Source organism: Artibeus jamaicensis, unplaced genomic scaffold (assembly GCF_021234435.1).
Source record: "Artibeus jamaicensis isolate MK-2021 breed Jamaican fruit bat unplaced genomic scaffold, CSHL_Jam_final contig_1028, whole genome shotgun sequence".
Classification (NCBI taxonomy): domain Eukaryota; kingdom Metazoa; phylum Chordata; class Mammalia; order Chiroptera; family Phyllostomidae; genus Artibeus; species Artibeus jamaicensis.
In genome coordinates this window covers 5,188,543-5,202,872 of record NW_026521201.1, presented here as the reverse complement: position 1 = coordinate 5,202,872, position 14,330 = coordinate 5,188,543, and the positions used below count along the sequence as shown (strand labels likewise).

General features: G+C 46.6%; 1 protein-coding gene across 1 annotated transcript; it reads right to left on the bottom strand.

Moving 5' to 3' along the window:
- Positions 1-37: 37 nt before the first annotated feature.
- On the bottom strand, positions 38-9,181 carry NRIP2 (nuclear receptor interacting protein 2). Its single transcript, XM_037133910.2, has 6 exons — positions 8,792-9,181; positions 5,494-5,646; positions 4,238-4,320; positions 2,282-2,403; positions 1,986-2,038; positions 38-1,677 (listed from the first exon to the last, which is right to left on the bottom strand). Exons 1-6 carry the CDS (start codon positions 8,981-8,983, stop codon positions 1,585-1,587), a joined length of 696 nt encoding a protein of 231 aa, XP_036989805.2. The 5' UTR covers positions 8,984-9,181; the 3' UTR covers positions 38-1,584.
- Positions 9,182-14,330: the final 5,149 nt, after the last annotated feature.

Below are 14,330 nucleotides of genomic sequence, written 5' to 3'. Positions count from 1 at the left end.
ACTCTGGCCTAATGGATCAACCTGGGGAAGGGTCCACATCCACATTTGCTTTGTGAAGGGAATAGGGTAGAGTTATCAGCCTCTCGTGGGCATGAGGGAAGACCAAAGAAGCACATTACCGTGGAGAAACATGTTTATTCAAGTGGGTGAGCAGCTGAGCTGAGAGTCTACCATAGGGCCTGGGGGTCTATGGTCTGCACCTACAGAAGCAGCAGGAGGCAGAAGGGAAAGGAACAGGGTGAGATCAAGAAGGCAGAGGTCATGGAGCAAGGCAGCGAAGGACCAGGGCACTATCTATGACACATGTGACAGTGAGTTCCTCTCCTTTCCTTGTGAGGGCAGGAGACTTGACGGAGAAAGGTAAGGCCAGGTGTCACAGAGCAGCTTCTTACATCCTGGTTCTTCTCTAACCTATCCCATGCTCAAGATTTTGTTTCCAGCCTGAGGTCCTAGTTCCCTAGTTCAGGTTAGTTACACCACTTTCTTCCTCAAGCCCACATCCATGATTCAAGAGGCTCAAACCAGCCAGGAAGACACTTGGGTCTGGCTTCTTACAGTTTGAGTTCCTCTCTTCACAGTAATGTCAGAAGAGCCTCCTTGTCTCTTTGCTATGGCTTAGACCTGTAGGGGATAGAAAGCCATTGATTCCAAAACAAGACAAGCTCCACCTATGGAAGCCAGAGATGAGGGGCAGAAGGAAGATCTAATGGGGTGGATAGTTCTAGAAATAAGGAATATGGGTTAGGTAAAGTCTGAGTACTGACAAGTCTACTATCCCAACTACCTTTGGGGCCAGCTCTTTATAGGGCTCTTGTACACATACCCCAAAGTTCAGGGGCCCAGTGGATGAATATCTGGGGCAGATATTAGAGGTATATCCAAGGGCTCGCACTGGGTAATCAAGCAGTAACTGACTTCAGACATTTGCAAGCTCAGAAAAGGTAACTAACAGAGCTCCTAGTCCTGTGAGCTGGCATTCCTCTACCAAACCACACTCCTACTGTATTGAATTACTGTGTTCAGTGTTTCTTACCCCACTGAACTGTGAGCACATGTGTGCAGAATCAGAAAGGTAGGCACCAGCCAGACCAGGGAACCGGTTGGTGAGGTGCAGTGTCTAGTTGTGAAAGATAGCCCAGAGGTGGAGTGAGAGATGTGGGAGTGAAGGCAGTGGAGAAGGTTTGGCGGGAGCTGGGGCACAGGTGGAGGACAACAGTAGGCTACAATCCTTGACTTGGCCGGCTTCTACCATGCCAGGGGTCCCACCTGGAACCCCATTTTGCTTGTGTCATTTTCTGCAGTCCTGATTTGGCTTTGCTCTTCTTGGAAGGGCAATGAGAGAAAACAGGGAAAGCAGAGCCCTGAGCTCCTGGGCCGGCTCCGGGAAAACTCCTGGGGGATAGGGAAGTTGCCAAAAAGCAGGGAGGAATGTGGCCAACTCAGGGCAATGGAACAGCAGGGTCAGGGTGGTGACAAAGGCACAAAGTAGTCCCCAGCTACCTGGCTGTAGTAATGTCCTCATTCCTCACATGGTTGTTCCCTTAAGTTACAGTGCTTCCTTTTGGGGACTGACTGGGACAGCAGTCACTGGCGAGGCTCTTGGTACAAAGGCAGGAAGGGCAGTTCTGGGAAGGGGGCTTGCAGCCGCAGCACTCCGTGCTCCAGGTCGATACAGCACTGTGGGGTGTGGACAGGAAATGTGAGCTTGCACCAGCAGGTAACCTCCCTCCCAGCCCCCTCTTTTTGTTTCTCCTCCCACTTCCCACAGCTTTCCCCTGCTCCTTGCTTCCCCCTGTGTCCATTCTCCTGGGCCCCTGTCAGTGAGGGATCCCGTTCTCCACATTTTTCACTTGTGGGCAGGCAGATCAGGAGCCTCTAAAGAAGCAAAGGTGCAGTTGCATCTTTATCATCAAAACCTGACCCACACCTCTCTCCTTTCTTTCCCAGCCCTTTGTCAGGCCCCAAAGTGCTAGCATCCTCCTTACCTTGAGAGAAAGCAGAGTCTGCAGTCCAAGAGATAATTCAGGACTCTCAACATCTGCAGGAGCCATTTGAAAACAGAAGGTTCTGGAGAATACCTGGAGGACACTGCTGCCCTCCTGTCAGGACATACCTCTTCTTTGCCTTTCCCCCCATCCCAGGTCTGAGAATTTTGGCACAGATATTGGGGATAGTCAGGGGACAACTTGTCTGGTGCTGGCAGGGCTGAAGGCTGCCTTTGCCTCACCCAGGAGAGAAAGGAGAGATGAAAAGTGGGGCTGTTGATGAAGGGAGGACTTACCCACTACCTGGGCTGAGCATGCCACAGTCTGCTGACCTAGCTGTAGCTCCAGCTGTTCCACTTGGGTTGGGGGTTCAGGGGCCAGGTCCCCCCCTGAGGCTTTTAGGACCTTCTTCCCTAACCTGTATGGTTGGTAAGCAAGGTTATGGCCACTACAATCCTACGCCCATCCCTTTTGTCAGCTAATGTCCCTCCCTCCCCACCACAATTTGGGTTCTCATAAAATCCCTGGCTCCACACAGGGTCTAAATCCTTGTTTTCTCTGCCAGAGCCCCATCAACACTTTGGTAAATAACATCTTTATTAGATACAGTTCATATACCATGAGTCACTCTTTTAAAATGTACAATCAAGTGGATTTTAGTATGTTCAGAGTATACTCACTACTACCTAATTTCAGAATATTATCACTCCCACTTCCACCAAGATGGAGGCATAGGTGGAGTTGCTGTGCTTTCTCACACAACCAAGTTTAGAGACAACAAAATATTAGCAACAGAAAACACAGGTAGAACACAGAAAATTGAACTTTTCAGAAGTTTGATAACAATGAATTCTTCAGCCTGACCCCGTCACAACCCAGGGACCTGAGCAGCCCTACTCTGGTGAACACCTAAGACTCGGCTCCTCATACTTGACGGGTGCGAACAGACCAAAAATGGCTCAAGAAGATCTCAAAGCCCCAGAGCCCATAACTCTAAGCGACCGAGAAATAGCAAAACTTTCAGATGCACAGTTCAAAACACTGATGATCAGGATGCTCACAGAACTGGCTGATTTTGGTCACAAATTAGAGGAACATATGAAGGCTAAACTAATTGAAATGAAGGGAATTGCACAGGAAACAAATAGTGATGAAAAGGAAACGGGGACTCAAATCAAGGGAGTGAACCAGAAGGAAGGGAAAAATGACCAAACAGGAAAATATGAAGAAACAAGAATTCAAAAAAATGAGGAGAGACTTAGGAACCTCTAGGACATCTTTAAACACTCCAACTTGAATTATAGGGGTACCAGAAGGGGAAGAGGAATGACCACAAGTGGAAAACTTATTTGAACAAATAATAAAGGAGAACTCCCTCAATCTGGCAAAGGAAATAGACTTCCAGGAAATCCAGGAAGCTCAGACAGTCCCAAAGAAGTTGGACCCAAGAAAAAACACACCAAGGCACATCATAATTACATTAGCCAAGATTAAAATGAAGGAGAGAATCCTAGAAGCAGCAAGAGACAAGGGGACAGTCACCTACAAAGGACTTCCCATCAGACTGTCAGTGCCTTTCTCAAAAGAGACCTTACAGGCAAGAAGGGGCTGCAAAGAGGTATTCCAAGTCAGGAAATCCAAAGACCTACAACCAAGATTGCTCTATCCAGCAAAGCTTTCATTTAGAATGGAAGGACAGATAAAGTGCTTCTCAGATAAGATCAAATTCAAGAAGTTCATCATCACCAAGCCCTTATTATATGAAACGTTAAAGGGACTTATCTAAGAAAAAGAAGATAAAAATATGAACAGTGAAAGGACAGCAAATTCACAGTTATTAACAACCACACCTAAAACAAAAGCAAACTAAGAGGACAGGTAGATCAGGAGTGAACCATAAAAATGAAGATCACATGGAGGGTTAGCAACAGGGGAGTGGGAGAAGGAGAAGTGGGGAGAAGGTACAGAAAATAAGTAGCATAGATGGTAGGTAGAAAATAGGGGGGAGGGTGAGAATAGTATGGGAAATATAGAATCTAAAGAACTTGAGACACATGGTCATAAACTAAAGGGGGGGAATGGTGGGGGCGGGGGGTGCAGGGTGGAGGGGAATGAAGGGGGGAATAGAACAACTGTAATGGCATAATCAATAAAATAAAAAAAAATAAGATAAAAGGTTGGAAAAAAAAGAATATCATCACTCCTAAAAAAAAGCCCCATCCCCCATTTACTATTTTGGGCCATACTCTTACCCCAGGCGGGTGAGGCATCCAGTGGAGATCTGGTTGTAGTAGGTGCCTGTGTCCACGGCCACCCTAAGCACCTGGTCCTGGCACTGAGAAAGAGGGTTGTGGGGATTTAGTCCCAGGAGAATAGACTGGGACCTTCAACTTCCTAGCCTTGGGTGGTTCCCTTGCAGAAACCAGTAAAGGGAATGAACTGAATCTTTAAGAGGCTTTTGTGGGACTCATACAATTGAGGCAAAATTGGCTCAAATAAGGGGATCCAAAAAAAAAATTAAATGAGCTGCACTTTGTGGTGAGTCCATCTGTTTGGAAACAATTTGATAAGGAATGGAAATCTGTTTGTTTAGAGGAATTCTTGGTAGGCTGAGGGCCATGCAGTTAGAGAATCTAGTTGGGAGTAGAGGAGCAGTGTGGAGACTGGGGCACCTTATTAGGAAATTCAAATGTGGGAAAGAGAGGCATCAACCATGGGAAGCAAAGGGAGACACGTTCGTTTTCTTTTGGATTTATACAGACATTTCGGGTTATGCTTGGGTATCACAAACATGTAGTTTTCTCATTCCAATCATTTAGTGGGCATATACTATACACAGATGTTGCTGGAAGGCACAGCAATGAATACTATTCTTTTGGAATCTAGGGGAAGTGAAACAGAACTACCGTATGGTAGAAAGGGTTGCCAGTAAAGTGCCCAAAACAGTGAGAAGGAGGAAAGGCTATTTCCTACTGGGGAAATCAAAAGGTTCCAAGGAGGAGGTAACCTTTGAGCTTAAAAGACTGTAGAATGTGGATATAAAATGATTGCAAAGCAGGCAGAGGAAATGCTGAGCAAACACCATGGCATAAGAGCAGTGCACATTTATTAATTTATTAGGAAAGTTCGATGCTGGTTGGTGGTCAAACGGCTCCAGAGATAACGAGGCCCTCACATAAGCTTTTGCAGGATGATTGCATTTTCTATCCACGCACACATGCGTGGTTCGTTATGCAGAGCACTCTGTAGGGCATCACACATCACACGCAGAGACCGTACTTTGATAAAGGAAAGGGGAATCATGGTGGTGCTCTGAAATTGCAGAGGGGAGATGGTCGGAGGCAGAGAATAAAGGAGATAGGGGATCCCATTTTTTTTCCAGGCTTAGGGGAGAGGTTCCTTTTCTCCTTCCACCTTCCCTCACCACCCAGGGCAGAAAGGAGTGGGTGGAGTGAGCCAGTCGCAGGCAGGATAGTTCATGAAAGCCAGTGGCCTGGGAGGTTCTCACCTTGCAATTGACTAGAAGAGCTGGAATCTCTGGTGTGCTAGTCTTCCTCCTGTTCTCCTGGCCATGAATCAGGGCCTGCTCCAGGGGAGACTCCCCCTGACTCCAGCTCTGGTTTCTCTCTACCAGGCGTCTTTGGATCACACTGTGTGGCTGCTGGCTCCATCACAGAACAATGAAGGTAGATAGGTCTAAAGCCAAATATCCAGGCTGCTCGGTTCCCCCACCTCAGATATCCCAGGGTGCTGTCTCCAACCCCGCCCCATCCTGAGTCTCAAAGGAGTAAGAAATGGGCAGAAGCCCATTACCGGAGGCTCCCAGCAGCCAGAGCATCAAAGCAGAGTGAACCCCAGTATCAAACTTTGCCATTTTTCTAAGCCCCCAGTGGATTGCTCAGTGATGAAGAAATGGAAAGAGAACAGTCCATCTAGTTTAGACTGATTAATATCAGCTCATAGGACATTTCAGGAACTAATATTATGCTTGGGAGAAATTCTCTTTCAGATCTACAACAAGCTATTTTTTGGGGGGACATGTTTCCCCCTTTGAGCTCATTCTTCAATGGGTTGCAGGTCCTAGGGTTAATGGTGCAATGAAAAGAAGTGAAAGCAACAACAAAAAAGGATAAAGTTAAAATCCTTAAAACTAGAATGCTGGAAGTCATCCTTTGACTCTCCTTCACCCGTAACCCCCACACCCTTCCAATCACTTCCTAAATTCTACCAGTTTTGCCTCCTGTGTTCATAGTACATCCCTACTTTCTATTACTGCCTTTATTTCAGACTCACCTCAGCTCTCCTGGATCACTGGGGTGCCTCCTTATGTTCATAAGAACCTGCCTCCAGTACTGTCACCTCTCAGGTACACCTGCTCCAAGTCAATGGTTATCTAAAACCCTTGTTATTCAAAGTGTGGTCCTCACACCAGCAGCTTTCACATCACTTGGAAGCTTGTTAGAAATTCAGAAAAGCTACTGAATCAGAAGCTTCATTTTAACAAGATCCCCAGATGATTCCTGTGCACATTAGAGTTTGAGAAGCACCCAAATAAAACAAAGCTAACCATGTTACTCCCAGGTTTAAAATCCATGAAAGCACCCTTCTCCCCATTGCTTACATGGTAGAGCTCAAACTTTTTAAGGCAATCCACAGCTCAGATAACCTGGTAACTGCCCAAATCTTCCTCTTCTCCCCTTTCCCATCACACACTGTTTGGCTCACCTGCCCCAGCCACCCTGCTTTTACTGCTTGCACCAGGCTGTTTTTCCATCCCTGCTTCTCCTCTCCCCTATTCCTGAGACTGGATAGTTAGCTCAACAATCTTTGTTTAGGAACTAACTATTCCAGAGAGGGTGCTGGGATTCCATGTGCATCTGGTAATTAGTGCAGGTTTATCTCCTCCAGGAAGCCCTCTCTGACTTTGTGCTCTTCCCTCCACACACAAGGCTAGGGTAGCTCCCTTAGTCACGTTTCTCACAGATGTCATTTGTGGATCTCCCCCGTTAACTTAGAGAGCCCTTGAGATCATGTCTGTATCTTATACATTTTTATATTCCAAGGCTTAGTTCGGTGTACAGTAGTTACTCGACAAATGCTTGCTGAAGAATAATGTATCCTGCCAGCCTCCATGCATGGTTCTCCACCTGCCCTCTCTCTGTGGGAGCCTGAGATTGTTTTTCCACCCACGGCCTAATGAGGCCCTTGAGGCTGCTCCCATGAGCAAGGCTGCCAGCAGGAGACCCAACTCTGGGAAAAGGGCAGCGAGCTCTGGGACTGGCCAGAAAGAGCGGCCCTGCAGTTTTCAGCTCTCCTCCCACCTTTCCCATGGGAATGACCCTTCTCCAGAAATCATATTGGATGGTCCCCAAAGAATAGGGGCTATAAGATTCTAGCCACTGGGAGCCAGAGAACCTGCTTTCCCTGTTCCCTCGTTTCTCAGCTGTGCTTACTATGCTTGCAAGGAGGAACAGCCCCTGGAGTTTCTCTAAATTGAAATCTCAGTCTGATCGCTTTTCCCTTTGGGGGGCTGCTGGGATAAGGCTGGGAGATTCCTAGCCTCTGGGCAGCGTTCCAGGAGGGGACACATTCAATTAGGAGGAAGGTGAAAGGGCTAGGGCACAGTGGGTAGTGAGGGCCGGTGATTACCTCTAGGTTTCCAGGTGGCAGGGGCTGCTGGAGTGGCCCGAGGCCCCCAGAAATGGCTTTGTACCCATCAGGTTGCAGGAGTTTCCACTCTCCTCTCAGCTCCTCTAATGAGGAGATGGGTGAGTGAACAGAATGCTCCCAAACCTTAGTACAAAAATCTTTCTTCTATAAACAAGAAGCTAGATATGATTTTATGTTCTCTGGACCCTACAGAGCTTCCTTTCTCAGGCTAAATGAAATAGTAGCTGAATGAATAACAGCATTTGGATAGTGCTTTCTCTCAGTCAGGCACTATTCTATGTTCTTTATGGGTATTAGCTCATGCAACTCTTGCAACAACCCTATGAGGTAGATACTATTACTTTTATCCTCATTTAATAAACAAAGAAATTGAGTCAGAGACATAAAGTAACTTGCCTCAGTTAGTGTCAGAGCAGGACCTGAATCCAAGCAACATGGCTTTCAAAGCCCAGGGAAACATATACATGCAGTTGTCCCCTGACCCACTCACCCCTTCACTGTCACTGCTCCACCCCACTCCTTCTGGAGGCCAAAATTGCTGTAGGGAATGGAAGGAAAGGAGCCTAGAGGGAGGTTTGGGGGGAGGAAAGGGACACCCAAGGAAGCTGGGTGGCCTCACAGGAGCTGTAGGGAATCCTGATGCCTTGGCAAGGATGGAAGACTTCAATGCTTCATTCAGAGGGGAAAAGGCAAATGAGTGGCCAGCCCGGGGTATGAGGGAGTACGGTTTAGGGAGAGTAAGGCAATCACAGCCCTAGACTGGCCAATCCTGCGGCCCTCTCAGCTGTAAATGACCGCTCCAGAGGCTCCTGTGTGCCTAAAAACCTCTACTCCTAAACAGCGGAGCTCACTCCAACATAAACCCTGGATTTGAGAGGGGAAGCTGAGCAATGAGAATGGGGTCTCTTAGCCACCAAGTCCGGGAAATATCCCAGTGAAGAGCTGAGAATGGCCAAAGGGAGCCCCTTGGGTTGGGGGGACTGCCTGTCTCCCACTCTCAGTGAGGGAGGGGAATCTGAAGGCTCAGGGTCTGTGCTTAAGGGTCCTTACCCTCACCCTCAGGGTAGGGGGCGGGGAGATGGAGAGAAAGGGCCAGAGGAGTTCTCCAGGGTGGGATGGGGAGAGGGTTGCCTCACCAAGTCCTTGGAGGTGCCCAGCCTCTTGAGGCTGTCCAGGGGCAGCAGGTCAGCGGAGTCCTTGTGCAGGAACTGGGTGGCCTGTTTGAGCCTGCGCTGCTGGCTCAGGTGGGCTCGGTCCCGAAACTCTGCCTCTTGTCCCCTCCTGCTGGAGTCTCCCCCTTCTCTCCTGGCCTCCTGCCTGGTGCTCATGGCCCCTGCCAGGCTTTTTGAGCTTGATGAGCCGGGTGGGAGCTTCTGAGGCTTCCTCCCCTCTGTCCTCTCTGCCTCCTGTGTCCCTGTGGTTCCTGTTTCTGTCCCCAGCCGCAGCTCTCCTGGCTCGAGGGTCTCAGAGGGAGGAGGAGGAAATAAATAAATAAATAAATAAATAAATAAATAAATAAATAAATAAATAAATAAAGTTCAGGAGCAACGCGTCAGACACCAATTCTCACAGAGCTCAGCAGAGGGAGTGAGGCTCCGCTGGAAAAAAACCAGCACTAAAGAGAGGGCAGCAGGGCCTGCAACTGGCGGGCTCTGCAGCGTTTCCGGTTCTGGGGGCCTGGCCAGGGTAGGTGGTGGAAGGCGGAGTGTGCGTGTGTGTGCGTGTGTGAGGGGCTGTAAAAGTGCTGTGGACTGTCAGGATGCCCATGCCAGGTTGTTTGAAAGGCGGTGTGTGTCGCGTGGGGGTGGCAGCCTGTGTGGATGTGCCTGGTGTGAGTGGGATATGCAGGCTTGGCAGCCACCACCCCTCCCTCCACACAGGGTTCTTGCAGCCCAGGGGTTAGAGTACCGGCCAATCACTAGGCTCGGAACCAGACGGTGCCGGAGGGGGGGGGAAGGGGGTGGGGAGGAGGGGGCAGCATGAAAATGTCCTTCCCTCCTTTCCTCCCCCTCAATAAGAGACCTTTCTAGTCTTAGCCTTTCAGTGTGGCCTGTGTCATCTTTATTTTATTTACTGTGGGGTCTCAGTTCCAGGGGTGGCAAGAGCAGCTCTGAGTCTCCCCACAAGCAGGCCCAGTCTCTCCTCTGTCTTATGTAAGGCTCCTCCAGTCATGGCTCTAAAAAAACTGCTGTAATTCAAACATGCATAAAGTTACAAAGAAGAACCAATAACCTTTACTTGGGAGCCTCCTAAAAAATAATAAACTGCTACAAATATAGCTGAATTTCTGCTTACACCTTCCCTTCTCCCCACCTGTCTTTCCTGAATTTGACAACTGTCATTCCCACACCTGTCTTTATTCTCTTCTTGCACATACATCTGTGTGTGTCCTGAGCGACAGAGCATTTAGTGTTGCCTAACCTACTGTGTTTATTCTTCTGCAACTTGTCCTTTTTTGTTCAATATTTTATTAGTGAGATTCATCCATGATGTATGTATGCATAGCTCTAGTTCATTCACTTTAACTGCTATACAGTATCCCTCTATACGAAGACAGCATATTTAGGAAATTTAGGTTTTCATTCTTTTTCTTGCAACCAGTGCTGCTGTGAACATTTGCACATCTCTCCTGGGGACATGTATAAGCATTTCTCTAGAGTATATACCTAAGGAGTGGAATTGTTTCCCTATTTATGCATAATTCCAAATTGCCTTCCAAAGTATTTATACCAGTGTACATTCCAGTCAGTAGCAAAGGGGATTCTGGGGCTTCACTTCCTCGCCAGCACTTACATTGGACTTTTTATAACCCTGGCTCATCTGTCTTCAGATTTTTCTCTTCCAGCCTTTTGTCTTCACCATCATCAAAATGCTTTGGTCAAGCACCTGCTCACATATATTGGGCACTCACAGGATGAGTACCCCACCAAAGCCCTGCTCCTTAGGCACATAGTCTGGTGCAGGCAGCACCACGGCACATGCACATTCAGACAAACCAGATGCCCACTGGTCTTCTATGGACCAAGCCTTTTTGAGGCACTTTCACAACCACTACAACAGTATGAGAGAGAGTTGTATCATGATCCCCATTTACAGATGAGGGAACTAGCTATGTGTTATGCTTTGATTTGTGTCCCACCCAGTTCAAATGTTAAAGTCCTAACCTCCAGTACCTCAGAAGGTGATCTTGTTTGGAGATAGGGTTGTTACAAGAGGTAATCAAGTTAAAATGAGATCAGTAAGGTGGGTCCTAATCCAATACGACTATGTCTTTATTAAAAGGGGAAATTTGAACACAGAGACACAGAGGAAGAATACCTCTGTGTAAAAAGTCTGAGAATGGGTAATTCATCTCCAAGCTAAGGAATGCCAAGGATTGCCAGCAAACCACCAGAAGCTAAGACACGTACATGAAACAGATCCTTCCTCATAGCTCTCAGGAGGAACCAACCTGGCCAACACGTTGATCTTGGACTTCTAACCTCTACAGTTGTGAGACAATACATTTCTCTTCTGGAAGCCAGCCTGTTTCTGGTGTTTTGTTATGGCAGCCCCAGGAAACTTATACACTAAGATTTAGAAAACTTGCCCAAGACTCGGTTATTATAGGGCAGAGCTAGGTACCAAACCAGGTCTTGCTCAGTTTCCATTATGCCAAAAGGAGAATACTGACAGAAATGATAAGCATGGAATGAAGACCAAAGTATGGTATGATTCCATTTATCAAGCTCCGGCCCACCAGATCCTGGCTTCAATTAAACTCAGTTTTAGTGGAATATTTCAGTTCTCTCTCATGCCTTTGATATCCATCAATGCCACACATTTGCCTGGAACAGAAGTGGAAGAGGATCCACTGACATGTTGAGCTGGTTTCTGGTGGTGGTTTCCAAGGGATTAATGGTGTGCATTGACAGGTCAGTGAGTAACCTGCATACTGTGATGCTGTGCAGACCCCAACACTGAAAGGTATCTCCTCCAACTTTGTTCTCAGCAATTCATTTCTTAGGTTTGAAAATTCTTCAAAATCTTCAAGAGTCCTTTATTAATTCAATTTTGGAGGAGTAACACTCTCAATGAACAAGAGTGAGATGACTCCAGGTGCTTAGCAGGGTTGCCTTGGGCCAGCCTGGTAACATGGATGAGATGTCTGTGTACTCAGGTGCACTTCAGTCTGCAGACTGCATTCCAGGGAAGATTAAATGTGCCTTTGGATGGGGTGAGGTTGGGGACATCAGTTTCTCTTCTGCAGTGGGTCTGATAAAGCCTTTGTTGCCTGGCCCTAGGAAACATGTTTGCTCAGGAAATGCCATTTTCTGGAATGTAGCTAAGTTACCCTGAATTTTGCATGTTCTGCAAACTAGGACTACCTCACTCATTATCTATCTCACCATCTTGGGGTGGGACTCAGAAGTAGGGAGATGCTCTTTTAACTTTTTGTGTCCCTTGGTTTCTTCCTTTGCAAATTTGTTCTTTACCCAAAGTTGCAGGGTGAACAGGAATGTTCTTGCAATACAATATTCTGAGCTCTTTTTTTTATCAAGGGCTAAAGACATTTTTTTTTGGTAGGATGGTGGAGAGTACCAGGGAATGTACTATAGCAAGTCTGTAACCTCAGCTGGGTTGTCTGTACCTTTACCAGTAATTCATCTTGGATCCTTCCTCTCATTTTTTATCCATTGAACTCTAATGATGAGACAGAATTACAAGAATACTGTGAAGGAGAATTAGACCATTCTAAATTGTAAAGAAGCAGAGGTTTTTCCTTTCCAAGATGATTGGAAGCTATCTATGATTGCTCTTATTTATTTCATCTTGTGGTTTACATAGAAGTGAATGGACCCAAATTCAGAAATACTATGAGAAAAAAATGGGAATGTGCTATATGACTCCCTCACTACACTGGTTCTCCTTTGAATTATAACAAGTTTTCTTTTCAAAATGAATTGTCAAAAAATATGTATTGAGCACCTACTATGTGTCAGACACCGAGGTAGACCCTTGGCATGTAGTAGTAAACCAGATGAAGTCCCTACCCTCCTGGAGCTCACATTCTCATGAGAAAAGCAGATAGTGAACAACTAAAATCATAATGACAGGTAGTGGTAAGAGCTGAAGAAAAGTAAAGCTGGGTGAGAGGAGAGCGTGATGGGATGGGGCTTGGGGGTGGCTCTTTTAGAGCAGATGACACTGTGCAGGGATAAGAACAAGGTGAGGGAGAGTCATGCAGGTACATGGAGAAGGGGTATTGTAGACAGAGAACTTGAAACAGTGCAGGATAGGCCAGGACAGGACTTATGTTGCACACTGCACCCCAAGCCAGATTTCATCCTGTCCATCCTCTCTGTCTGAGCTGGCTCCTCCTGTGAGCAGTTATTCACACGAGTAAGACAGAAAGGCGGGGTAAGAAGAGAACAGAGCTACCTGTCTCTCCCAGGATGAAACTGTTTCCTTGATCTTCTGGGCCCAGTGCTCCTCCCACCTGGGTTAACCTTCCCCAAACACTGATTCTGACAGACCTGAAGAAGAGCATAGAGCACTGCCAAGTAGGTTCCAAAAATTGCTGGTGGGCGATGTGCCTTCATATTTCTAGCAATGAGGAAGGCTGAGAAAGCCTCCAAAAAGGTAAGGTTTTCTTGGCCTTTACCCACATAAGCCCTCAGTCATTCTAGAGAACTTTCTGTATTTAGATAAGACCAGACAATACCTTGTATTTGCCATTGGTTGTCTGTCATTAGCAATTCTAGACTTGTGCTGATCAATACAATGGCCACAAGCCACATATAGTTACTAAGTACTTGACATGTGGCTAGTCTGTGTTGAGATCTGTTATAAGTGTAAAGTACACTGGATTTTGAAAACAATCTGAAAAAATGTGAAATATCTCATTAGTTACTTTTACATTGGTTACATTATTTTGTTGCCAATATTTTGGATCTATTGGGTTAAATAAAATATATAATAAAATGAAATTTAACCTGTTTCTTCTTACTTTTTTAAGATGGCCACTAAAAAATTAAAGTTATATATATGGCTCCACAATATTTCTGTTGGCCAGCACTGTTCTAAATATATTCACAGCTCATTTCCTTAAACCTGATATAATCTGAATTCTGGTCAAGATGGATGCATAGGTAAACATGACTCACCTCCTTGCACAACCACAGCAAAAATTACAACTAGACCACAAAACAAATATCACTCAGAATCACCAGAAAATCAAGCTGTATGGAAGCCCAACAATCAAGGAATTAAGGAAGCCACATTCATTAGACAGGTAGGAGGCATGGAGATGTGAGACACGTGGAGAAGTGCAGAGAGGTGTGGAGAAGTGGAATAGGCAGTCCCACACCCATGTGTGATGGATAAAAATCAGGAGGGATACCTTGGGAATGAGGGATTCCCAGCACCACACCAGACCACCCACCCCAGGGTTCTAGCACCAGGAAGATAAGTCCCCATAACTGCTGTCTGTAAAGACCAGTGGGGATTGGGGTGGCCAAAGAAACTGAAGGATTCTCCTGAGTCTTTTTTTAAAGGGACTGCAGTGGACTTAGGACTTACTCAGACTCACATCCTCTGGGCTTTAGCAACCAGGGCAGTGGCTAGAAGGGCACCAGTGGCATACAGGGAGAAAGTGAAGTGTCTAGCATCAGGGTGAGTACCACGAGACAACTT

Coding starts and splice junctions, on each gene's coding strand:
- NRIP2 (XM_037133910.2), bottom strand. CDS start 8,983: ATGAGCACCAGGCAGGAGGCCAGGAGAGAAGGGGGAGACTCCAGCAGG. Junction 2,039..2,281: donor ATGCTCAGCCCAGGTAGTGG/GTAAGTCCTCCC, acceptor TGGCTCCTGCAG/ATGTTGAGAGTCCTGAATTA. Junction 1,678..1,985: donor AGACTCTGCTTTCTCTCAAG/GTAAGGAGGATG, acceptor CACACCCCACAG/TGCTGTATCGACCTGGAGCA.